Here is a 26,902-nt window from a genome sequence, read left to right as displayed (position 1 = left end):
TAGAGGCGATAAAATTCTCTTCGAACAACACACACAGCCGCAGTTGACGAGAACTTATCCCAAGATTCATTGGCCAGTTCGCAAGGGGATCCGCGAAAACAAGGACGAGGCTAAAAGAAAATAAGCTTGACAAGCTTCACTTCCTAGCAGCTAGTTAGTTAACTAAGCATTGAGCCGGGTGGGTGGCTGTGGCGGCGCCCCAAGCACTAGATAGAGGCTAGGGGTGCGTTGTCCGCCGTGGCTACTTAAAACTCCCCCGAACCTCGCACTCGGAATCTTGTCACACTTCTTTTTGAACCGGGATCCGGGGTTGAGGGGAGAGAGGAGGTCTGACTGACGCCATATAACGTCTCTCGTCTCGTCTCTTCTTTCCCCCCGAAAAGGAAAAAGCTGTCCTACCTAGCAAAGTCCCTCCTCTACGACGACGAGTCCGGCTTCTTTCGATTTGGATACTTGGATATTTGGCCGAGCTCAAATGGCCAATCCCGATCCCGAATTTGGTTGTCAGGTAGAACCGACCGAGCTTCGTGCTTTTAACTTTTTTTTTTCTCTCTTCTCTCTTTTCCTTTCCTTTCCTTTCTTTTCTTTTCTTTTCCAGGTATTATATATTCGTCTATTTCCCCGTCCATGTGCCCCTCCTCTGTCTTTCTTGTCTTTCTGCTGCTTGTATGTTTCCACCTCGCCTGACAGGTAGGGCTTCTCCCGGAAGTCTGCGCAACCTTAAACCTTTTAAGAAGCATGTATAAGGCCACACCCACTCGTCCCAGGGGTAAAAGGTAGGGAAAAAGAAAAAAGAAGAAAGACAAAAAGGAAAAGAAAAAAGACATTTTGCCCTCTGCCATCTCTCCAAGAAGTCCGTAGAGTAGGACAGAAGACGACGGATTAGCCCTCGTTCGCAGCAGATTCAAACTTCAAAAATGGGCCTTCCAGAATCCGCTCCCATCTCAATTGAGAACATCGCGCAACCCACAGCCAGATCCTCTGACGTCGAAAAGTTCCCATCCGGCGAACTGCGCAAACGACCCTACACCGATTTTCTCGAACCGGTTTTCACTGGCTCAAACGATGCCTCTTCAACCGACGAGGCCGGGTCCCTGAAACGCTCCGCCGACCAAACTCACCGCAAACTAAAGCCGCGACATATCCAGCTGATTGGGATTGGAGGCACGATTGGGACGGCGCTCTACGTGCAGATTGGGAAGGGCTTGATGAATGGCGGCCCTGCGAGTTTGTTTCTTGCGTTCACGCTGTGGTAAGTCTGGGCTTTTTTTTTTTTTTTTTTTTTTTTTTTTTTTTTTTTTTTTTTTTCCCTTCTGCCTTGCTGCTCTTTGGCGAGAGGTTGTTTTTTCTTTTTCCCTCTTTTTCCTTTGTTTCAAAAAAGAGTCTGCTTCTTGTGCATCAGATGGCTACTTGGAACAGGAGAGGGAAACAAACGAGGGAGGAAGCGCAAAAGGGTCGAGGTAAGTGTGGGAGATTGAGTATTGAAATCTATGATACTGAAGCTTCTCTCAGAAGAAGGAGAAAGTCAGGACATTGAAAAAAAAGAAGAAAAAAATGACAGTTAGGTAGAGGAGAAGGCTGCCTCTGTTGCATCACTGAGTATTAAAATATAGCAGATGTTCTCGTTCTTTAAACAGGGGACAAAAAAAAAAAAGAAAAAAAAATCACTGAATGAAATTTCTCCTGCATTTCCATTTCACCCCCCTTCCTTTGCCCCTCTGGCTTTTGTTAACGATATCTTGCATATATGAATCTCATTTCCATCTCTACAATAGGTCTTCCTTCATCCTAGCTGTCACCATATGTAAGATTCTTCCCAGAAGTCTTCTCTTTTTCAGCCCTTATGGCCCCGCGTCTCGCAACCAAAAAGAAAACCCCGGAGAAAAACTGCAGATAAATATTCCACATCTGTTATCCTGCCCAAGCACGCCCTTTTTTCTTTACTTTACTTTCTTCCATGCAGCCATGTTGCCTCATATATCAGATCAGAACCTTGGAGAAAGCAAAATGATGCCCCAATGCGACATTTGTATCACTATCTACATCCCCTTTACCAGGACCACAGCTAAGATGAGGGGACCTCCTCTCTGCCCCCCCCCCCCTCCCCCTTTTTCCTCCACCTCCACATCCCCTATTACTATTTATTACATTTGGGCCATATTTACTTCCATTCCACGTATTATCCCACAGAAAAGAAAAGATTGGTTTATAAAATTTAAGGAGGAAAACTGATTCTGTTTCCCCCCCCCCCCCCCCCTCTTTTTTTTGCGACTGGTTGGCTAAAAAACAAAACTAAAAAAAATAATACAGCTATGGCAGAGATGGTCACATATCTGCCTATATCGTCACCGTTTATCCGATTCGCCAGCCGCTATGTCGACGAGGCCTTCGGCATGGCTACGGGATACAACTTCTTCGTCTTCGAGGCGGCCATGGTCCCCTTTGAGATTGTGGCTTGCAATGTCATTATCCACTATTGGAGCGATGTTGTCCCTGTGGCGGGTATCATTACCATCGTGCTGGTGGCTTACGGGTAGGCCCACCATTTTTTTTTTTGGGTAGTAAAACTGGATACTAAGGATGATTCCGTTTGGGGAAAAAATAGTGTCATCAATTTCTTTGCAGTGCAGTGGTATGGCGAGTCTGAATTCTGGCTCGCGCTAGGTAAAGCGCTTCTCATCATTGGTCTCATCATCTTCACTTTCATCACCATGCTTGGTGGGAACCCGCTGGGCGATCGATATGGATTCCGCTACTGGCGCGAGCCCGGCGCCTTTGCTGAGTTGTATAAAACTGGAGATCTTGGCCGGTTCCTGGGATTCCTGCAATGTTTAATTCTGGTAAGCTGCTGCAGGATTCCCCTGTTTGTAAAAGTAGCATTGAATCTGTTGACTAATGACCCCACTAGGCTTCCTTCACAATTGCCGGACCAGATTACGTATCGATGGCTGCTGGAGAAACAGAAAATCCACGTTATGTCTTGCCCCGCGCGTTCAACGCCGTCTTCTACAGATTGACCGCCTTCTTCGTCCTGGGCAGCTTATGCGTGGGAATCGTTGTTCCCTACAACGATCCGACAATGTCAGACGCCTTCGGAAACGGCTTACCGGGCGCCGCTGCATCCCCCTATGTTGTCGCCATGGACAGGTTACAGATCAAAGTGCTCCCGCACATTGTCAACGCAATGGTGCTGGGCGCGGCATTCAGCGCAGGAAACTCTTACGTCTACTGCGCCAGCCGCAGCCTGTTCGGCCTCGCCCTTGAAGGAAAAGCACCCCGCATCTTCACCAAGTGCAACAAGCACGGCGTGCCGGTCTACTGCGTCCTGCTTGTCCTGCTCATTGCACTGCTGTCCTTCCTCCAGGTTTCCAACGAAGCTGCCGTCGTGTTGGACTGGTTCGTCTCCCTCGTGACTGCTTCGCAGCTGCTCAATTTCTTCGCGGTAGCCTTTACGTTCACCCGGTTCATGAAAGCGCTGGACGCGCAGGGTGTCACTCGCGACTCGCTCCCATACAAGGGGCTCCTCCAGCCATATCTTGCATATTACGCTTGCGCGGGGACGCTGACCATGGCCTTTGTGGGAGGGTATACGGTATTCTTACCTGGGAACTGGAGCATACCGACGTTTCTATTCTCGTACACGATGATTGGGATTTGCCCGGTGTTATTTCTCGGGTGGAAGTTGATCAAGAAGACAAAGTGGCTCAAACCTCATGAAGTCGACTTGTTCAAGGATGTCGCCGAAATTGATGAGTATACAAGAAACTTTGTTCCCACTCCGCCGAGGTAAAGTTTTTTGTTTCTTTTTGATGCTGTTTCATTTTCCCCTTCTAGATGAAGATGAGCTAGGGTTAGGGCTGAGAGTGGGAATTTGGCTTTGAAAAATCTTGGAAGCTAACAAATGGCCCCCCTGAACACAGAAACTGGGTCGACAAATATTTCAACAAGCTCTTCGACTAGTGTGGACGCCTTTGTATACGCATATCAGCTTGGCGCGCCGCCACGGTTTCTTCTTTCCTTGCTCTTTCCATCGTTGACGCAAACGCAGAGTTTTGGCGACTCCTCAGCAGCAGCAGTGGCACGCCTTCGTACGAATCAATGTTCATGTAAAGAAATGTATGTGTAAACGTAGTCGATGTCACCCTTTATTTCCTAGATAACGATCATGAACGCTCTCTATTACCTCTTTGGGTGGATGAATCTGCGCCGTTGAAGTCTATTTATGTCGAATGTTGGTGCTTCCTAGTTGTTTTACTTTCTTTTTTGAAAGTAGTCGCTTGCCTTGGGTGGTAGATCTCCAGCGCTCTGTCACGTAGTTAGATACTTACTGGGTTGGTGCGGTTTTGTTCGTGTATAAGATGAGTAGACAGTATCTTCTGTCTTTGCCTCGAATTCCGGATTGCTTGCGGGATTCTACAGATATAAATATGAATATATATATATCACACATTTATCAATCGGTACGCTGGTGTACCTAGCTGCGGCATGAAGTGCCATGCTCATCGAAACCACCAGTTGACCTATTGTAGTTTTGATAAAATTAGCAGACCAGGAATTTTATACAGCGAAGCTATCTCATGCTAGGCCGTACGTAGCTTATGACGGCCGATCTCAGAGGGCCAATAATATAGAACAACTTACCGAAGCCGTGATGCCCTCACCAACCCCCTTAATACTATGCCACCAGCCCATTGGTATAAAAATACCGTCTCCAGCATTCAGTTGCGCCTCGAATCCTTCCTTCATTTCCGGACTGACGCTTTTACTTTCTCCATCCACCCCGATTTCCATAGTATCCCCCCACACGTCCTTTTCAAGCAACTCCTTCTCCAACCCTTGCATCATCTCCTCCCCACGGAATTTGGCGTCACCCACGGTTATACTGTTTACTTTTAAATTTGCATCCTCCTTCTGCCGCTGTAAAATCGTTCGCCTAACCCGCTCAAAGACCCTTAGTCCCGTATCTGGAGCATACAATCTAATAACCTTACGCCCAGCCATCTGGACGAACAGATTCGGATTAGGGTCCCGGTGGAGGGGAGTGTACGTGGGTGGGACGCCCATCCATATATTCGTATCGTATACATCTCCCTTGCCCGACTTTGAGACGAGAGCCGGGGTGGGAAAGTCTAAGCGGAGTGTTGGGGGAAGGTCGAGGAGTTGGCATTGGGCAAGGTATAGATTCGTATTGGGAGGAATACCCTCAGCACTGAGCGGAGCAGTTGTTTTGGTCCAGTTGAGGAATAGGCCTAGGGGTGCGTATAGGCGCTGGAAGGCGGGAGTTGCTGTGGAGTCAGGGTTCTGAGAGGAAGTGAATTCGACAGGGACGGAGCAGTCACTGTGTTTCTCTAAATAGGTGTAATTGAGGCTACTAGTTGAGGGCAAAGCACTAGAACCGTAAGCGGAGGAGGAGGAAGGGAAAGAAGGGATTGAGAACCATTTCTGGATAGCTGGGAGCTGGGCAAAATGGCCTCGAGGGAGGATGACAGGGAGCTGTGGCTGAAAATATGAGGTTCGGAATGCAGCGATGTCATGGCTGGGGAGGGTGTCGAGCAGTTTGAAGAGTAATGGAGGTTTTATCTTGCCTCTGACAGCTGAGGATGATGAAAAGGCCTTTCTCATCTTGATCTATTTATCCAGTTGGATATAGTTTAGAGAGGTAAGTCACATACTCCCGTGACTAATATCAAACCACCCGAGAAGTTCGGAAGCCATATATTTAGTTAGCGCTCATCCTGACCCGACGGCAACGCGCTGCCTTGACCTATTTAACTACCCCACAAAACTCGCTCCCAAGGCGCTGCGACGGGCCAACATCTCCCCCCAGTCCCAACGTCGATCGACTCTGGCTGGATCCATTATCTGCGACCTTTTGTTTTTTCTTCTTCAGGCGTTTGTTATAGATGTCATTCGGACAGGCGGCCGCTCTTCTAGCGCAATGACATCTACCTTCCCCGCTGGCGATGCCGCTCTCCATGCAGTCAGCGGCAGCAGCAGCAACAATGGCGGTGGCGACGCTGCTAAACGAAAAGCGGAACCCAACAGCGGAACTCATACGCGGACAAAGCGGAATCGGTACATCTCGCTGGCCTGGTTAGTTTCCTCGCTCATACGACTGTCATACGACTGTCATACGACTGTCATACCGTGCCATAAGACGATGGCTGTTGTGGGTCTCCTGTAACTCTGACGTATGTTAAATAATACAGCAATGAATGCAAGCGTCGCAAAATCAAGTGCAATGGCCAGGTACCATGCCAGCGCTGCGGGCATCTTTCTCTGGAATGTAAGTTCGTCTTGCACTGATTCTGGTGGGCACTTAGCCGCATCAAGTTGTGAGCTGAGGCTCACTCATTTCGCAATTGCAAAATAGGCCTATATGCCCCTAACTGCTGCACCCGTAGCATTAAAGATTCAGAGTAAGTAACATGGTCTACCGGTTATTTCTGCTTTATTTACCTAGGTAGCTGAAATTTGTCTTTATTTGGTATATTTGCTACTGCCCTTAACCAAAAACAAAATAAAAATAAGAGATAAAACTAAAACTAAGACTATGAATTGTTCTACTAACTAATACGGTTTGTCTTCAGGGAATTTCGTTCGATGAAAGAGCATATCGAGACATTACAAGATCAAGTGAACACCCTGTTTGCTAATATAAACGAGCTATATCAAAAGACCGACTCATCGGCTGTTGAATCCAATGCATACGGTCGAGAACTTTCACGCTCCCTCTCCCAGCCAAGCTATGATTCTCAAAATCAAACTCCGCCGCGGCCTCGCTCCAATCATCCTCGTTTCCATGGGCCCACCAGCACGACGTTCAATCTCCATGTCGCCAAGTCAAGCTTGCAAACGATGGGAATTACTCCCGCTGAGGATGGAAATCACGACTTATTTGCAGGTCAGGATGCGACGCCAGTGGACTCACCACCTCCGCAACAGCAACAACTACCTCCTATCCCACAGCTTTCGGCCCATCCGAACAAAGATCCATTGTGGGTCATAAAACGTGAGGAAGCCATTAGGTTATGCCGGGTTTATGAACGGGAAATCGGAATCATGTACCCTCTCCTTGATATTGAGAGGCTGATTACGCACACTAACCTGCTCTTCACGTTCCTTGAGGCCGCTTCTCGGACTGGATTCACGAGACGTTTTAAACCAGGACCTGATATGCTGACTGACGATGACACTTGTATCCTTAAGATGGTCCTTGCAATTACGTTGATCGTTGAAGGCAACGGCCAGAGTGCCCTAGGGATTCGACTTTTCACTACTACAAAACAGAGGATTGAGATGAAACTTTGGGAGCCAACGGATCTCAGAACAATTCAATTGTTTGCACTCATGGTATGCTGATCATGGGCGAGATGACTTGGGATGCTATTTATAGAATTACTCTGTTTAGCTAAGCATGCTGCAGGCCACATACCATTTTCATACTGACGAAGATAATATGGCTTATCGGTTTATCGGCCATACCACCCGCATGTGTCTTGAGCTTGGGCTGCATAGAAGAGATGGCATGTTTAAAGTTTGCCCAAACGAAGCGGACATACCTTCTGTTGCCAAGCTGTTTTGGTCAGTCTACTGCTTGGATCGACGATGGAGTTTTGGCATGGGTTTACCATTTATCATTCAGGATGAAGACATCGATTCGTCTCTACCGGAACCTGTGAGAATCCTATATTCCCCTAAATTCTACGCAACTGTTATGCTTCGTTGACTGACACAGCCATGAAAACAACTAAACAGGATGATTCTGTGCCATATCTGAAAGCAATGATATCATATTGCCGTATTGGCTCTAAGATTTGGTACTCCGGTTTGGGCTCTGTTGGTACTGTGACAGCCAAAAGAGAAGTAATTGGCTTTCTTGATTATCAGGTCCTTCAATGGCTGAAGAATGTCCCCGAGAACCTGAGATTTTATTCGCCCGAACACTCTCTAAATGGGGACGGAATCGATCGGGAGACCCGACGTTTGCGTGTGTTGCTGTACATTCGCGGTAATCATATGAGGATACTTATTTACCGCCCGGTGCTACATTCCACTAGCGGCATCCTCGAGAACATGGGATATGCCGAAACCGTCGTCGACATTGCCAAAGACACCATCCGCGTCCTCGCTCACCTCAACCAGACATCTGACATCTATCGCTCTCACCAGATGCTCTTCAACTACTTCCTCGTCTCTGCATTGGCAGTTCTCCTTCTAGCCGTATCTCACGCCCCCGCTGAATTCAACCGCCAGGTACGCGACGAGTTCTACATGGCCCTGGACCTGGTAAAAGGGTTCAGTGCGAAGTCATACGTCTCGAAGCGCTTGTGGAAAATGATCAAGGGGCTACGCGGAATTGGAGAGAAACTTGGCCTGCTCAATCGTCCCGCCCCACCAGATCCGAATGACCCCCATTCAACTGCAGCTGTTGCCATGGCCGGATTAGCCGGCCACCCCATGGACGTGATGGCTGTGTATCGCGACATCAGCGCGAGTGGTGAGCTAGGAAACAGCCCACAGGATGGCGTTCAGATGAGCAATGAGCTGACGCACCTGTTTGAGGCTGTGGGTGGCTACGGTGGTTTTTTGGCCCAGACTAACAGTGCCGGGGATGGAGATGGCATTAATGGCGAGATGGTGAATGCCCAGGGCGATCTGACCAGTGCAGAGGGATTGGGTTCGATTCTCGGAAATGAAGCGGAGTTTGCCCGAATTATGCGAGATGTATTCTAGATGGCGGATAATTTGCGTCCCTTTGGTTTTCGACGGTAGTATCTTTATGAATGTCTTACGAATTTTAATTACATATATACATACATATATAGTTATTGGTTTGTATACTTTATATGATAAGGCAGTGGCACCTTCAAAAAAACGTCAGGAAGCAGAAAACTTGACCTCGCTAAGTGCGCCACTTGACCTCGTTATGTAAGCTGACCTCGCAAATGTGGCCTGTGCCACTACCTGACCTCGCACAATACATCTTTTCTTGTAATTTGAAACCACTCTTTCTTTCTTAATTATTTATCATCAATTCTATAATCAATTTTTAATTGATTGTAGAATAATTCTTTTCTCTTATTATAATCTTCATATATGAAGAAGACTTTATTAATTTTATTAATAATCACAATTCTTCTTCTAATACTGAGATTATTCTTATATATATAGAAAACTTAATTATACTAAGTATATTACTTAATCTCATTACATAATTATAACTCTGATCTTGTATAATACAGTAATAATCAGTTGATAATTAACTTTTAATCTTTTAATCACTTACTTATTTATTCACTTAATCTATTAATTAATTAAATTTTTCATTCTTTAACTAAAAAAGCTATGAAATAGTAGATATAACAGCTCTAGCTCAGATAGTAAGTAAAATATTATAAAAAAGACAGAAAATCTGATAATTTTTAATGAAAAAAATAAAGAAGCTGATTTATATTATTTTATAATTAAGTTATCAGCTATATTTTCAAGTAGTAATAGTAGAAGATCTTACTCTCTCAGAATATAAAATAGTAATTAATTAAATATTACTTAAGAATTAATTTTCAAAGTATATATAACTGATTTATAATCAATTAGATAAATAAGTAAATTTATATAGAATATAAAAAGATATTTTACAGAATTTCAGAATATATTAAGATAAAGATATTTAATAATTAATTTTAAATTAATTATTAATTAATTATAGTATTAATTCTTATTAATAAATAATCTTTATTATTATATTAATATATATGAGAGAATCTAAGTACTGAAGCAGTAAAAAGTAAACTGACTGCTAGAACTATGAATTTCACATTTAATTTTATTTAGTCTGATTTTATACATTTCTTAATATAAATTCTACTGTAATGTGACGGAACTGAAGCAGTGACTAGACTGACCGTGTGACCGTGTCTGAGACCAGAATCAGATTTTTTAATAGTCTCATTATCAATTCAACTGATCTCATTACACAGTTTTAACATTAGATAGTAGTCTTATACTATCTTAGTGAGACTTACTATCTACTCTTATCACATTTTTCAAATGAGATCATGATTTTCACTTCTCAATTTAAATTATTTTTATTGCTTTAAATGACTTTAAATCTCATTTAAGTGTTATCAAAAAGTGTTACTTTTTAAAAAATTAAAAATAGTCTAAAAAAAACCTTAAAATGTCTAAAAATAGTAACTTTATATCAAGAATGAGACTAAATAGAACTAAATGAGACTATTTTCTCATTTTTTTCAAGTCATGGTCCCATTTTAAAATCTGATATATAGTCACTTTGCATGCTTTTTTGATAGCCAGTCCCAGCAGGATTCATGTCAAGAAATGTATGAGATCAGATCAAATGAGATCAAATGTGAAATTCATGATCTCAGCAGTCAGTCTAGCAGTGACTAGTCAGTGATATTATGTAAAGATAGTTGTTTAAAAAGCTGTATAAGTGAGCTTGACTATCTTGCTTAAATAGTAAGCTCATAGACTACAGAGTTATTATAAGAATATCACAGATATAATATTTAGTATACTAAGAAGATTATATAAGATATATAGTAACTCTTATATATATTTCAGTAGAAGAAAAACAAATCACTGATTTCTTTAATAAGAAGTCAGTATCTAGCTATTCTATATAGATAATAAGTGAATACTCTTCTCTTATTTTATAAGTAAGAATAGTCAGAGTGATATCTCAGCAGCATCTCACTATTAAGAAAGAGTAATCTGCTAATCTTATATAGAAGTAAGATTTTTATATTTATTAATCAGATCTTTCTATAATATATCTGAATGATATTATAGAATGATTAAAAACCAGTTCAGATAATCTGCAGAATGAATAAAATTATCTGTATAAAAGTAATAAGCTATATGAAACTGCAGCAGAGTCTTGATACAGTCAGAGATATGACAATACTCTTTTCTTTAAAAGTATAGTCTTAATATTCTTAAGATTACTAGATTAGAAATTATCTTTGTTATATAATAATAGTTATCAACTGATTTAATAGCATATGTACTGCATGTAATATAAAGAAATAGATGAGTTTTTCTACTAAATGTATAGATCTTTCTTTTCTCATCTTTATTCAAATTAAATATGTAATAAGTGAGTTTCTTATATATTAATTTAAGATGTGAAAAATATAGTTAATAAGTAACTTACAGATCTCTCATCATATTTCATTCTATATATGAAATTTTCTGTAAAAGTGATGTGTTTTAGAGACAAAGCTAATAATAGTGACAGAATTTTTTGAAAAGATTCTCTCTCTCTTATAACATATTTTTCTTTCTTCTCTCTCAATTGTAATAGTGAGTGTATGAGAGTATCATTCTTGAAAGATAATAAAGAGCTTATTCTGATATTTTCTAGTGAATAATAAACATCTTCATTATTATTATTTATTATTATTATTATTATTGTTCAATTATAGATGTATACATTCAGAGACTATGACATCTACCTGAGAACTTTTAGTTCTCAGAGTTTTTCCTATATCTATACAGTTAACTATTATACATTTATCAATTTCAGATATGTAAAATCAGAAAATTTCAGCTTAGAATATAAAAACTGTTTACAAATTACAGTATTTTAACATCTTCTGATACTTTGAAACCATTTGACATGACAAAAAAAAAGAGAACACAGTCTTAAAGATAGACACATTAAATAGATAGATAGAAAAGAATAGAAAGAAAAAAGTAAAGTAAAATAATAAGAGACTGTAATGAAATAAATTATTAAAAGATAGTATATAGCTGTTTTAACAGACTATATCTGATTAATTTCCTTCTCTTCATATTCAGATATTTCTGAAATTAGTCATTTTCTTGTAGCTGCTTGAGTTTCTGATAGAAAGTCTATTAAGTATTTAATTTCTGTCTCAGTTGAGAATAAGAATCTCATATTTAATTGATTTAGATTACACTTCTCTTTCAATCTGACTCTGAGACTATTATATAATATACAGTGCATTATAATATGCTCAGAATTCTCATTTATATTGCAGAATGAGTATTCTATTGAATCAAATCTATCATTAAATCTTTATATATAAGATTTGAAATAGCTATATTTTAATTTTAGCTGTATTATAGATGAGAATATTTTCTTTTTACATTTAATTAAACAAGATTTTCACTTGGATTTTGTTTTAAATATTGAATAATGTATACTCTTCTTTTATTTCTGCCAGCTTTCATTTCATTTATCTAAACAAGATTCTTTTATTTTTCTCTTTATAAAAGATCAGAACATAATTTTTTAAACAGATCTGCTTAATTCTGAATCTTTTTTTACAGCTAAATCAGTCAATTCATTATCATGAATATTCATATAAGTAAAAACTCAGTGCAGATGAATTATCAGCTTTAATATTCTTCTCTTTTAAATTTTTAAAATAAAGTTTAAGATCAGTTCAAGATTTATTTAATTATTATAAATCTAACTATTTCTAAGTCTTTTTAAAGCAGCTTAACTATCAGAGAATATTTATATCTCTTTCAAACTATTTCCTCTTTTATAAGATTTTATTTCAATGAGTTTGAAAGCTTTCACTATTATAAATAGTTCAGCATCAAAGACTTCAAATTCACAGCCTAAATTTCAGAAATCTGAGATAAAATTGATATTATCTTCAGAATAAGCAATGTCTGTGTCTAATCTATTCAAATTCTCATTTTTTGAGTCATCTGAATGAATCAGAATAGAGTCTTTTATATTAATTGTAGAAATTCTCTTCAAATGCTGTTCATATTCTTTCTCTTTAGATAGTTCACTTATTTATAAGTCTATAAGAGATTCAAGCTTTTCTCTTCAGAGAGATAACTTCTCATGATCAACTTTTTCAACATTTAAAGAAGAAAATTGATTTTTAATCAGAGAGTATAGTCTGTACAGTTGAGAAGACATTTTCTTTAAAGAATTATTTTCATTTCAATTAAGAAATCTATTTCAATCAAGTTCATTTCCAGAGTTAATTGATGAAAATGAAGAAGAGACTCTTTCTCTGATTATATAATTTAAGCTCATCTTTATAACTCTCAGAGTATAGTTCATACAGGCCTTTTCAAATCTAATAACAGAAGAAGGAATTAAAGCTTCAATTTTCACTGCTTTAATAGAAGATGATTTAAATACTCTCAGAATTCTTCTCAAGACTCTGTTTTACAGACTTTGAAAGAGTTCAGTGAAATTCTCTTGATTATTTTATTAAACTTGAACTTCATAATCAGCTACTAATATAATACAGGCTATATATAACTGTCTTATAGTCTGGAAGAATAGATCTCTCTCTGTATTTAATAGTCTGATTATGTTATTTAATAGTCTTTCTGCCTTGACAGTTCTTCGTTAAATATAATATTTAAAATTCAATTCAGAGTTTAATCATACTTCTAATCATTTGACATTTACACTGGATTTAATCTCTCTATTTAAAAGAGTTAGAGATAGTTCTTTCACATTGAATCTAGAAAAGAAATGAATTAACTCAGTTTTATTTATATTAAATTGAATTAGATTGATATCTGTTTAAATAAAGATTTTCTTTACTACTTTCTCAATCACTTTTAAATTCTCTTTGATAGTTTTTAAGCTGTAGACTAGATTAATATCATTTATATAACTTGAAGATTATACTATTCTTATATTTCTATTTTTAAATAGATATGTAGTGTATATTGTAAATAAAATAAGTAAGATTGAAGAGTCTTACAGTACTTCTATTTTTATCTCAGTCTTATCTTATTTCATTTCATCAAAGAAAAGTTATATAATTCTTTTAGATATAAAATAGTTAACTCATTTTATTAGAGAAAGTGACAGTTTTAACATCTTTAATATCTGAATTAACTTTGACTTTGAAACATGATTAAATACTTCTTTTATATCAATAAAAACTGCAGTTGAGACCAGATCTTCATGCTTTACTATTTAAATATCATGAATAACTAGACTGGCCGCTGGAATCATGAATTTCATGTTTGATTTCATTTGGTCTGGTTCTATACATTTCTTGGCGTGAATCCCGCTGGGACTGACTATTAAAAAAACAGGTAAAGTGACTATATATCAGATCTTAAAATGGAACCATGACTTGAAAAAAATGAGAAAGTGATCTCATTTGATCTCATTTAGTCTCATTCTTGATATAAAGTTACTATTTTTAAACATTTTAAGGTTTTTTTTAGACTATTTTTAATTTTTTAAAAAGTAACACTTTTTAGTAATACTTAAATGAGATTTAAAGTTATTTAAAGCAATAAAAATAATTTAAATTGAGAAGTGAAAATCATGGTCTCATTTGAAAAATATGATAAGAGTAGACAGTAAGTCTCACTGAGACAGTATGAAACTACTATCTAATGTTAAAACTGTGTAATGAGATCAGTCAAATTGGTAATGAGACTATCAAAAAATCTGGTCCTGGTCTCAGACACGGTCATATGATCAGTCTATGAATAACTGAGAGAATAGTGTTAATTGCAGAACACTGTTTTCTATCTCTTATTTATTCACTGAATAAAAGAAAATTACTGATAGAGCTTATAAAAGATAGTTAAGTAGCTATTATCTTTTCTAAAACCTTTTCTAGACAGTTCAATAGAGATATTACTCTATATAACTTAAGAATTAAAGTTTTTCTATTAGATTTTATAAGAATCACTTCAGTGACTTCTCTTCAGCATTCAGAATGATATTCATTTTTCAAGAGATTGAAAAAGAGCTCAAAATATTCATTCTTTAAGTAGAAGTATGTATTTTGAATAATTAAGTGATTAATTGAATCAGGCCCTGCAGCAGTTTTAACTGAACTTGAGAAGATAGCTGACTCTAATTCATTTTAAGTAAGATCAGATCATTTCCAGTTATTTTCATTAACATAGTTAAGAAGTGATATATTCTCTTTCTCTATATCTGAATCTGATGAGTTTTGAAAGAGAGTTCTTATAAAAGCTTAACATTTTTTCTTAAAAGAGTTTACTGTATATAATTCATTCTGAAACTCATATTCTAAGATTGAAAGTTTTGCTACACTTCTTGTTTTAGTATAGTTAAAAGCTTTAAAAACTTTCTTTTCTTATACTTCTTCAAGAAATTTATCTCATCTCAACCGCTCCACCACGAACTCGCTCGATTTTTCGAATAAGAACCCGCCGATAGATCCATCGAAAAGCCCTCGATCATACGAGCATTTTGACCCCATCGCCGACCGCATACCCCGTGTGGTGGTGGAGGTATCCAGCCAAACGTGAACCGGACGTTGTTCGAAACTCCTGTGTGGGATTATCCCCCGTTCTCCCCTACCACACCACAACCCCGGGCCAAAGTGCCACACAAATTGTAAGGTGAAGAGACCTAGCCATATGCACCAATCTTCTCGATTTTGGAAGATCCCTGATCTGTAGTTGTGGAGATATCTGAGGAGCGACCTCCGCGAAAACCCTGTCCATCTTTGATGTTCCAAAACACCAACGCCAAGTCCCACCCTCGTACCGCCCTTCCCAATCTGGCCCATCCCCGGCAGAAAAATACAAAAAGATACCTCGGCGATAATATCAAGCACATAATCAACAGCCACTCCTGAAGTGCAACCTCCGCGGTCTGTCTTCAGTGTATCTAGACATCAACGCCAAGTCTCACCCTCATACCACCCCTCTCAATCTGGCTCATTCTCAACAGAAAAGTACAAAAAGATACCTCAGCAACTGTACTCAATACATAATCAGCAGACACAACAACTATAAAATCAGTATACTTCAAGATCTGACTGAGCCTTTGATCTCTGCATAGTGAGATATATTAAATCTAGTTTTAATACCTCAATATTCAATAGATTCTGCAAGAGATTGAGAACAGCAACACTAGATTTCTATTAAATTTGAGAATTAACTCTATATTGATATAATCATTGACAAAGTCTTCTATTTTGAGATATAAATAACCAGTTTCTCTACATCTTGCTGACAATATTTATATTATTATATAGAAACAGACTTATATTCTCTATAATATCAAGACTCTGAAGAGGAAAAGTCTTGATAGAGAGTATACAGTAGTGTATATCTTAGCAGTTTCTATCTCATTCTTCTGCAGCAGTTAATGCAAAAAAAAAAAAAGATCTTAGAAATAGTTTTTTACTTCTCTTAAAAAAGTAAGATGTTTTTCTCTGAGTTTTACACAATATTCTTACAAAGAATTAAAAACAGAGTTGTTTTCTGTCATAATTTTATATTCTTTTAAGTAAGAATTACTTTTTCAGTGACTGAAGAGCTTTTATTAATACTTAATTCTTTTTTACACTCTTTATTAACTGATTTGAGTTGCACACTTGTCATGTGAGAAGAATTAAATGATTTAGAATAAAATTGAATAGTTTTAATCAATTTCTCTGCAAAAAATTGATTTATTTTTTATCAGTTTTTCTCTTAAAAACTGTCATATTATCTGATTTATTATCAATTGATATCATACTTTTTCTTACTGTATCCCAAGAAAGAGATTGTAAAGATTTTATTAATTTATCTTAAAAATCAATTTTAGTTTATTAGATTCTCTTCAAAAATCTAATCTAGTTACTGAACTAGTGTGAAAAAAATCAGGTGTTTTATATATAAAAGTCTTTTATTCTTCTTTTGAAATAGTCAGATCAACTTTTCAATTGAAAACAGACTTAGAAATATCTCAATTGAAACAGTCTGATCAACTTTTCATTGAGTGAAAACAATGAGTTCAAAAATACACTCAGTTAATGTGGAAAAAGATGCTTTCTCAAATGCTATTTCTGAGATTGAAATTCTGAAGAGAAGAAAGAAAGAAGAAATAGAGAAATAACAAGTTCTTGAAATACAGAAACTTGAAAAAGTAAGCAAGATTCTTGAAAAGCAGTGTCTGAGTGAGATGAATGAAGAAGTTCTATTAATTCTTCATATGCAGACTAGACAACTACAGAAGATGATCAAGTTCAAACTTGAAATCTCAAACACAGTTTAAAAAACCTTGAAAATTTCTAGTACAATCACTGACTCTTCATCTTACTCTTCTTCTTTCTCTTTTTCTACTTCTTCATCTTCTTTGAATCAGAAGAAAACATATACTCAAGTAACTGAATCTGCTATCTCTAAATCTGCTGTCTCAAAACCTGCTCAAAATCATGAGAAAACTGAAAAGAATACTGCTCATGTCTCTATTCATAGAAAAGTGAAAAAGAAAATGTAAAAAGAGAAAAACTTTCAAATCTTCAGAAATAGAAGACTTATTCTCAAAGTCTTGAATCAGAATATTCTGCAAAGAAACAAGCTAAACTCAAATCTCATTTTCAGAATCAGAAATGAAATTAATCAGCAGTTCTTTTCTCAGTTAATGACTGATATTAAAGTTTAAAAATCAGTTATAGCTTCAATTGAGTCATTATTCTTTGAAAACTTTATCATTCTGACTACAATGTCTGAATTCAGTACTGAATTCCTTATTCAGAATAAGAATCTCTGAAAGTCAGTAGTAGAATCTTTGTTAAATATAACAATTCTATCTGAAAGAGATGAAAAGTGAAACAAATTCATTCTTTATAATATTTCAGTTGAAATTTTTGACTGTGAAGAAGAAATACTACTTCTCAAAAATAAATTGAAAGAATACAACTTTATTCAACTGAGAAAGAAGCCTGTATAACTAAATTCAATTAAGTTCAGATAAAGCAGAAGAAATGCCTCTGTTCTAATATATATAAAAACACTTAAACAGTCAAAGATCTCTGAAGTAAGAGTAGCAGGTTTGAAAATGAGAGTTCATGAATACAAAGACTCAAGAATGAATCTCAAAGCTCAAACACAGTGTTCAAACTGTCAAAGATATGAACACTTTGCAATCTCATGTTTTAGAGACTTAAAATGTGCACTCTGTGCCAGAGATCACAAAACTAGTAAGCATAAATATGAAACATGCTTAAAAAGAGATGAAATTTATCAATATACTCTGCTTAAGTGCTCTAATTGTAAAGAAAAACATGCATCTAGCTCAAAAGAATGTATATTTGCTTCTAGAACTCAAAAGAACTGAAGAAAAGATGAAGCTCAAAGTCAATCTAGAATAGAAGAGAAGAGTCAAGTCAGTAGACTTACAACTGTAAGCTTAAAAAGAAGAAACTCTCAACTATCTAAGTCTTCAAACTTCAATTCTTCAGCTAAATATAAATAGAATTTGAATTCTCAAACTTCTGTTAAGATTAGAGAATTGAGAAATGACTCTGATAATAAACTAGATATAATATAAGCAGTTGAGATTCCTACTTTTCAGAACAGTTATAATCTACTATCTGATGATAGTGATTAGATTCTACTCTACTCTCTTTTAGTATGAATATACAACAAAAACAATAAAAAAAGTTTAAAAACTCTTCAAAAATCACATTTATTCAAAATAATGTGAATAGAAACTCAAATTGTATTTATTCTTGTCTTCAAATTGTATTTGAATAAAAAGTTGATTTTATACTGCTTCAGAAGCTGAATTTTAATGCTGAGTAAAAATATATCATTTCTCATTCAAGCTACTACTGCTTTTTACCTCAAAAGTCTGAGATAAAGTCAAGAGTAGTGATCTATGAAAGAAAGAGATCAAGATATTAATTTAATCTAAGATTTGATATCATGTCTGACTCTGATATTCTGGTGAGTGATATTATAGATAAAGAAAATGAGTTTGATACTATACAGCTTATAAATATCTATAATGAAAAGTCATTGAAGAAAAATAACAATATCTGAACAATTGATAGAGAATTTCTGAACTTAACTTCATCAAGAAACTCTATAATTGTAGGAGATTTTCATGCACATCATCTCTGATGAAATTCAGAATGTAAGAGAGCAGTGAGAGCTGATAATCTGATTACATGAATCTTTGAGTATTTAATAGATTTAGCTAATAAGTCTGATCAATAAACATTCTTTAGAAAAGACATGCTACAGAAGTCTATTATAGATCTAATCTTCATGTCACAAAATCTAATGAAAAAGAAGACTGTAAACTGGTTTATTAATTCAAATAAGATATCAGAATCAGATCATGAGATTATTCAATTTAATATTGAACTGAGTGAAAAATAAATGAGTGAAAATTCTCTTCTCTCTAATCAGTATAACTTTGAAAAAGCTGATTGAAAAGCAGTTGAAGAAAGTATAAAACTGTTAAAATCTGTAAGACAGAATAAGCTATATTGAAATCCTGATCAAGATATCTCAAATAAAATGCTTAAGAATAGAGTGAAGCTTATTACATCTATTATTCTAATAAGTGTTAGAGATAATATTTCAAAAAGAAAATCTTCTGAGTATTCAAAATCTTGATGAAATGAGAATATCTCATCTAAAAGAAAAGAATTAGCTACTGCTAGAAGAAATTAACAGAATGATATAATATCTGATAAAGAGTTCAAAGCTGTCAGAAATGAATATTTTTCAGATATTAAAAGAGCTAAAACAGACTGCTGAAATAAATTTCTTGAAGAAGCATAAGAGAAGGAAGTTTTTAAAGCTTTTAACTATACTAAAACAAGAAGTGTAGCAAAACTTCCAGTCTTAGAATATGAGTTTCAGAATGAATCATATACAGCAAACTCTTTTGAGAAAAAATGTCAAGCTTTCATGAGAATTCTCTTTCAGAACTCATCAGATTCAGATTCAGATTCAGAGAAAGAGAATATATCACTTCTCAACTATATTGATGAAAATGATTGAGAATGACCTGATCTTACATAAGATGAATTAGAGTCAGCTATCTTCTCAAGTTCTGTTAAAACTGCTGCAGGTCCTGATTCAATTAATCACTTGATTATTCAAAATACATATTTCTACTTAAAAAATGAATATTTTGAGCTCTTTTTCAATCTCTTGAAAAATGAATATCATTCTGAATGCTGGAGAGAAGCCACTGAAGTGATTCTTGTAAAACCTAATAGAAAAACTTCAATTCCTAAGTCATATAGAGTAATATCTCTATTGAACTGCCTAGAAAAGGTTTTAGAAAAGATAATAGCTACTTAACTATCTTTTATAAGCTCTATAGATGATTCTCTTTTATTCAGTGAATAAATGAGAGATAGAAAACAGTGTTCTGTAATTAACACTGTTCTCTCAGTTGTTCATGATATTCAAATAGCAAAGTATAAGAGTCTGGTCTCAACTGCAGTTTTTATTGATATAAAAGAAGCATTTGATCATGTTTCAAAGTCAAAGTTAATTCAGACATTGAAGATATTAAAACTGTCACTTTCTCTAATAAAATGAGTTAGCTGTTTTATATCTAAAAGAATTATATAACTCTTCTTTAATGAAATGAAATAAGATAAGACTGAGATAAAAATAGAAGTCTTATAGAGATCTTCAATCTCACTTATTTTATTTACAATATACACTGTATATCTATTCAAAAATAGAAATATGAGAATAGTGTGATCTCTGAGTTATATGAATGATATTAGTCCAGTCTACAGCTCAAAAACTATCAAAGAGAATTTGAAAGTAATTGAAGAATCTGTAAAGAAAATCTTTGTTAGAGCAGATATCAATTAAATTCAATTTGATATGAATAAAACTAAGTTAATTCATTTCTTTTCTAGATTCAATGAGAAAGAACTATCTCTAACTCTTTTAAATAGAGAGATTAAACCCAGTGTAAATATCAAATGATTAGAAGTATGATTAAACTCTAAGTTGAATTTTAAATATCACATTTAACAAAGAACTGTCAAGGCAGAAAGACTATTGAATAACATAATCAGACTATCAAATACAGAGAGAGATCTATTCTTTCAGACTATGAGACAGTTATATATAGCCTGTATTACATCAGTAGCTGATTATGAAGTTCAAGTTTGATGAAATAATCAAGAGAATTTCACTGAACTCTTTCAAAGTCTGCAAAACAGAGTCTTGAGAAGAATTCTGAAAGCATTCAAATCATCTTCTATTAAAGCAATGGAAATTGAAGCCTCAATTTCTTCTTCTGCTATTAGATTTGAAAAGACCTGTATGAACTATGCTCTAAGAGTTGTAAAGATGAGCTTAAATTATATAATCAGAGAAAGAGTCTCTTCTTCATTTTCATTAATTAACTCTGGAAATGAACTGGATTAGAATAGATTTCTTGATTGAAATGAAAATAATTCTTTAAAGAAAATGCCTGCTCAACTGTACAGACTATACTCTCTGATTAAAAATCAATTTTCTTCTTTAAATGTTGAAAAAGTTGATTATGAGAAGTTATCTCTCTGAAGAGAAAAGCTTGAATCTTTTATAGTCTTACAAATAAGTGAACTATTAAAAGAGAAAGAATATGAACAGTATTTGAAGAGAATTTCTACAATCAATATAAAGAACTCTATTCTGATTTATTCAGATGACTCAAAAAATGAGAACTTGAATAGATTAGACACAGGCATTGCTTATACTGAAGATAATATTAATTTTATCTCAGATTTCTGAAATCTAGGCTCTGAATGTGAAGTCTTTGATACTGAACTATTTGTAATAGTGAAAGCTTTCAAACTCATTGAAATAAAATCTCATAAAAGAGGAAATTATTTGAAAGAGATATGAATATTCTCTGATAGTCAAGCTGCTTTAAAAAGACTTAGAAATAGTCAGATTCATAATGATTAAATGAATCTTGAACTGATCTTAAACTCTGTTTTAAAAATTCAAAAGAGAAGAATATCAAAGCTGATAATTCATCTACACTAAGTTTCTGCTCATATGAATATTCATAGCAATGAATTGACTGATTCAGCTGTAAAAAAGAGTGCAGAATTAAGCAGATCTATTCAAAAAATTATGTTCTGATCTTTTATAAAGAGAAAAATAAAAGAATCTTATTTAGACAAGTGAAATGAAAGCTGGCTGAAACAAAAGAAGAGTATACATTATTCAAGATTTGAAACAAAACCCAAGTGAAAATCTTGTTCAATTAAATGTAAAAAGAAAATATTCTCATCTATAATACAGCTGAAACTAGAATATGACTATTTCAAATCTTATATACAAAGATTTGATGATAGATTTGACTCAATAGAATGCTCATTCTGTAATACAAATGAGAATTCTGAGTATATTGTAATATACTGTGCATTATTCAATAGTCTCAGAGTCAGATTGAAAGAGAAGTATAATCTAAATCAATTAAATATGAGATTCTTATTCTCAACTGAGACAGAAATTAAATACTTAATAGACTTTCTATCAGAAACTCAAGCAGCTACAAGAAAATGACTAAATTCAGAATTATCTGAATATGAAGAGGAGGAAATTAATCAGATATAGTCTGTTAAAACAGCTATACACTCTCTTTTAATAATTTGTTTTGTTATAGTCTCTCTTTACTTTATCTTTTTCTTTATCTTTTTCTTTCAATTTCTTTCTATCTATCTATTTAATGTGTCTATCTTTGAGACTGTGTTCTTTTTCTCTTTTTCTTTGTCATGATATTGTTAAATGGTTTCAAAGTTTCAAAAGATGTTAAAACACTGTAATTTGTAAACAGTTTTTGTATTCTGAGCTGGAATTTTCTGATTTTGCATATCTGAAATTGATGAATGTATAATAGTTAACTTTACAGACATAGAAAAAACCCTGAGAACTAAAAGTTCTCAGGTAGATGTCATAGTCTCTGACTGCATACATCTATAATTGAAGAATAATAATAATAATAATAATAAGAAATTTATCTCAGCAGTCTGTTTTAGCTCTTTTAATATCTGAAAAATATTCATTTCTGATAGCTTTTAAGTCTTTATCAGAAATTATATCATTCTTTCAATCTCTTCTAGCAGTAGTCAATTGTTTTCTTTTAGATATGATATTCTCATTTTATTAAGATTTTAAATACTCAGAAGACTTTCTCTTTGAAGTATTATTTTTAACACTTACTAGAATAATAGATATAATGAGCTTCACTCTATTCTCAAGCATTTCATTCAAGATATCTTAATCAGAATTTCAATATAGCTCACTCTGTCTTTTAGATTTTAACAGTTTTATACTTTCTTCAACTGTCTTTCAGTCAGCTTTTTCAAAGTTAAACTGATTAGAGAGAAGAGGATTTTCACTCATTTATTTCTCACTCAGTTCAATATTAAATTGAATAATCTCATGATCTGATTCTGATGTCTCATTTGAATTAATAAATCAGTTTACAAGTCTTTTTTTCATTAGATTTTATAATATGAAGATTAGATCTATAATAGATTTCTGTTTCATATCTTTTTTAAAGAATGTTTATTGATCAGACTTGTTAACTAAATCTATTAAATGCTTAAAGATTTATTCAATCAGATTATCAGCTCTTACTACTCTTTTATATTCTGAATTTTATCAGAAATAATATGCATTGAAATCTTCTATAATTATAGAGTTTCTTGATGAAGTTATGTTCAGAAACTCTCTATCAATTATTCAGATGTTATTATTTTTCTTCAATAACTTTTCATTATAGATATTTATAAGTTGTATAGTATCAAACTCATTCTCTTTATCTATAATATCATTTATCAGAATATCAGAGTCAGACATGATATTAAATCTTAGATTAAATTAATATCTTAATCTCTTTCTTTCATAGATCACTATTCTTGACTTTATCTCAGACTTTTGAGATATAAAGTAGTAGTAGCTTGAATGAGAAATGATATATTTTTACTCAGCATCAAAATTCAGCTTCTGAAGCAGTATAAAATCAACTTTTTATTCAAATGTAATTTGAAGATAAGAATAAATACAATTTAAGTCTCTATTCACATTATTTTGAATAAATGTGATTTTTGAAGAGTTTTTAAACTTTTTTTATTATTTTTATTATATATTCATACTAAAAGAGAGTAGAGTAGAATCTAATCACTATTATCAGATAGTAAATTATAACTATTCTGAAAAGTAGAAATCTTAACTGCTTGTATTATATCTAGTTTATTATCAGAGTCATTTCTCAATTCTCTAATCTTAACAGAAGTTTGAGAATTCAAATTCTGTTTACATTTAGCTGAAGAATTGAAGTTTGAAGATTTAAATAGTTGAGAGTTTCTTCTTTTTAAGCTTACAGTTGTAACTTTACTGACTTGACTATTCTCTTCAGTTCTAGATTTACTTTGAGCTTCATCTTTTCTCTAGTTCTTTTAAGTTCTTGAAGTAAACATACATTCTTTTGAGCTAGATGCATGTTTTTCTTTACAATTAGAGCACTTAAGCAGAGTATATTGATAAATTTCATCTCTTTTTAAGCATGTTTCATATTTATGCTTACTAGTTTTGTGATCTCTGGCACAGAGTGCACATTTTAAGTCTCTAAAACATGAGATTGCAAAGTGTTCATATCTTTGACAGTTTGAACACTGTGTTTGAGCTTTGAGATTCATTCTTGAGTCTTTGTATTCATGAACTCTCATTTTCAAACCTGCTACTCTTACTTCAGAGATCTTTGACTGTTTAAGTATCTTTATATATACTAGAACAGAGACATTTCTTCTACTTTATCTGAACTCAATTGAATTTAGTTATACAGACTCTTTTCTCAGTTGAATAGAGTTATATTCTTCTAATTCATTTTTGAGAAGTAGCATTTCTTCTTCACAGTCAAAAATTTCAACTGAAATATTATAAAGAATGAATTTGTCTCACTTTTTATCTCTCTCAGATAGAATTATTATATTTAACAAAGATTCTACTGCTGATTTTCAGAGATTCTTATTCTGAATAAGAAATTCTACACTAAATTCAGACATTGTAGTCAGAATAATAGAGTTTTCAAAGAAGAATGACTCAATTGAAGCTATAACTGATTTTTGAACTTTAATATCAGTTATTAACTGAGAAAAGAACTGCTGATTAATTTCATTTCTGATTCTGAAAATGAGATTTAAGCTTAGCTTATTTCTTTGTAAGATATCATGATTTAAGACTTTGAGAATAAATCTTCTATTTCTGAAGATTTGAAAGTTTTTCTTCTTTTACATTTTTTTCTTCACTTTATTATAAATAGAAGTATGAGTATGGCCCGGTGGCGTAGTGGTTAACTACGCTATCATGGAGCCCCAATTAGCGGCCTTCCCCCCGGGGAATGAATGCCAAGAGAGGGCAGGTTCGAACCCTGCAAGAGCCATCTTAATCACAGCTTCCACTGTTAAGTCATAAAACAGTACCAGGGGCCCCCGGATGCACTATAGTGAATCATTGTCAAGCTTAAGATATCCATCTCAGGGGTTCCCGGGTGCTAATTCTCACTGATCTTAGGGTTAACAGCTCCCCGGGCGCTTCAAGTTAGATCAGTACTAGAGTGATTGAGATCTAGAATGCCCGCAGGATAGTGAATCATTGTCAAGCTTAACTGACCAGGCCTCATCCCCCTCACTCTAGACATTCACTTCTGAGGAATGAGATTTAAAAACTATCTGATTAGAACATCCTGGGCCTAGCAAGAACCTAGGTGAGATGAGACCTAGGCACTCTTAATAGGTGATTAGTGCAAGCAAGATCATGACAGTCAATTGATAGACTGGAATACTGAGATTGACAGCTGGAAGATTAGAGACTTAACTAGAATTAAGTAGCTCTGATGTTATTCTTAGTGAGGACCTCACTTATGAGTAAGCTAGTTACAGGAGCTAGCTGGGCGGCAGCCCTTTAGAGGGAATGATAACCCCTGGAGCAGGCCCGAGAGGACAGAGGCGGCGGTCAGTTATATAGAGTGTTAAAATATGTATATAGCTTAAGATGTAAACTGCAGAGGTCTTGTTCTGTAGCTATTTAATGTGTCTATCTTTAAGACTGTGTTCTCTTTTCCTTTGTCATGATATTGTCAAATGGTTTCAAAGTATGAGATGATGTTAAAACACTGCAATTTGTAAACAGTTTTTGTATTCTGAGCTGGAATTTTCTGATTTTGCATATCTGGAATTGATGAATGTATAATAGTTAACTTTACAGATATAGGAAAAACCCTGAGAACTAAAAGTTCTCAGATAGATGTCATAGTCTCTGACTGCATACATCTATAATTGAAGAATAATAATAATAATAATGAAGTATGAGTATTATTCTTCTCAGTTTTCTCAGGATTTTGAGCATGTTTTGAGATAGCAGGTTTAGAGACAGCAGATTCAGCTGCTTAAGCATATGTTTTCTTCTAATTTAAAGAAGAAGAAGAAGTAGAAAAGAAGAAAGAAGAGTAAGATAAGAAGTCAGTGATTGTACTAGAAATTTTCAATATTTTTTAAACTGTGTTTGAAATTTCAAGTTTGAACTTGATCATCTTCTGTAGTTGTCTAGCCTGAGTATGAAGAATTAATAGAACTTCTTCATTGATCTCACTTAGATACTACTTTTCAAGAATCTTGCTTACTTTTTCAAGTTTCTTTATTTCAAGAACTTGTTATTTCTCTATTTCTTCTTTCTTTCTTCTCTTCAGAATTTCAATCTTAGAAATAGTATTTGAGAAAGCATCTTTTTTCATATTAACTGAGTGTATTTTTGAACTCATTATTCTCACTCAATGAAAAGTTGATCAGACTATTTTAATTAAGATATGTATTAAACTCTTTTAAAAAGTTGATCAGACTGTTTCAATTAAGAGATTTCTAAGTCTGTTTTCAATTGAAAAGTTGATTAGACTGTTTCAAAAGAAGAATAAAAGACTTTTATATATAAAATATCTGATTTTTTTCACACTAGTTCAGTAACTAGATTAGATTTTTGAAGAGAATCTAATAAACTAAAATTAATTTTTAAGATAAATTAATAAAATCTTTATAATCTCTTTCTTGAGATACAGTGAGAAAAAGTATAATATTAATTAATAATAAATCAGATAATATAACAGTTTTTTGAGAAAAAA

The 26,902-nt window shown here is 34.5% G+C and overlaps 4 protein-coding genes across 5 annotated transcripts; 2 read left to right on the top strand and 2 right to left on the bottom strand.

The window, feature by feature from the left end:
* Window positions 1–917: 917 nt before the first annotated feature.
* BDCG_16105 (uncharacterized protein) lies at window positions 918–3,960 on the top strand (the record flags this gene model as incomplete). The annotated part of the gene is made up of 6 exons (XM_045425371.1): window positions 918–1,252; window positions 1,776–1,804; window positions 2,311–2,533; window positions 2,606–2,840; window positions 2,909–3,786; window positions 3,921–3,960. The coding sequence occupies 6 exons, from the start codon at window positions 918–920 to the stop codon at window positions 3,958–3,960; spliced, it is 1,740 nt and encodes a 579-aa protein (XP_045279125.1).
* Window positions 3,961–4,499: 539 nt separating this feature from the next.
* On the bottom strand, window positions 4,500–5,622 carry BDCG_00349 (JmjC domain-containing protein; the record flags this gene model as incomplete). Its single annotated transcript, XM_045415866.1, has 2 exons — window positions 4,500–4,520; window positions 4,642–5,622. 2 exons carry the CDS (start codon window positions 5,620–5,622, stop codon window positions 4,500–4,502), a joined length of 1,002 nt encoding a protein of 333 aa, XP_045271713.1.
* On the top strand, window positions 5,623–9,078 carry BDCG_00348. Of its 2 annotated transcripts, XM_045415864.1 has the most exons (6): window positions 5,623–6,093; window positions 6,210–6,286; window positions 6,374–6,419; window positions 6,591–7,353; window positions 7,427–7,678; window positions 7,759–9,078. In XM_045415864.1, exons 1-6 carry the CDS (start codon window positions 5,939–5,941, stop codon window positions 8,734–8,736), a joined length of 2,271 nt encoding a protein of 756 aa, XP_045271712.1. In that variant the 5' UTR covers window positions 5,623–5,938; the 3' UTR covers window positions 8,737–9,078. The 2 variants fall into 2 exon arrangements, with proteins under 2 accessions (XP_045271712.1, XP_045279124.1); XM_045415865.1 differs by having other exon boundaries at window positions 6,210–6,419.
* A 6,050-nt stretch (window positions 9,079–15,128) lies between these two features.
* On the bottom strand, window positions 15,129–15,697 carry BDCG_16104 (uncharacterized protein; the record flags this gene model as incomplete). The annotated part of the gene is made up of 2 exons (XM_045425370.1): window positions 15,129–15,607; window positions 15,676–15,697. 2 exons carry the CDS (start codon window positions 15,695–15,697, stop codon window positions 15,129–15,131), a joined length of 501 nt encoding a protein of 166 aa, XP_045279123.1.
* Between the last annotated feature and the right edge of the window lie 11,205 nt (window positions 15,698–26,902).

This window comes from Blastomyces dermatitidis, assembly GCF_000003525.1.
Source record: "Blastomyces dermatitidis ER-3 genomic scaffold supercont1.1, whole genome shotgun sequence".
Lineage (NCBI taxonomy): Eukaryota > Fungi > Ascomycota > Eurotiomycetes > Onygenales > Ajellomycetaceae > Blastomyces > Blastomyces dermatitidis.
This window is presented reverse-complemented; position numbering and strand designations above follow the sequence as displayed.

Bases quoted from the DNA above. Each gene is read 5' to 3' on its own strand.
- BDCG_00348 (XM_045415864.1), top strand. From the start codon at position 5,939: ATGACATCTACCTTCCCCGCTGGCGATGCCGCTCTCCATGCAGTCAGC. The intron at 6,287-6,373 runs GTAAGTTCGTCT...ATTGCAAAATAG, and splicing joins CGGGCATCTTTCTCTGGAAT to GCCTATATGCCCCTAACTGC. The intron at 7,354-7,426 runs GTATGCTGATCA...AGCATGCTGCAG, and splicing joins TTCAATTGTTTGCACTCATG to GCCACATACCATTTTCATAC.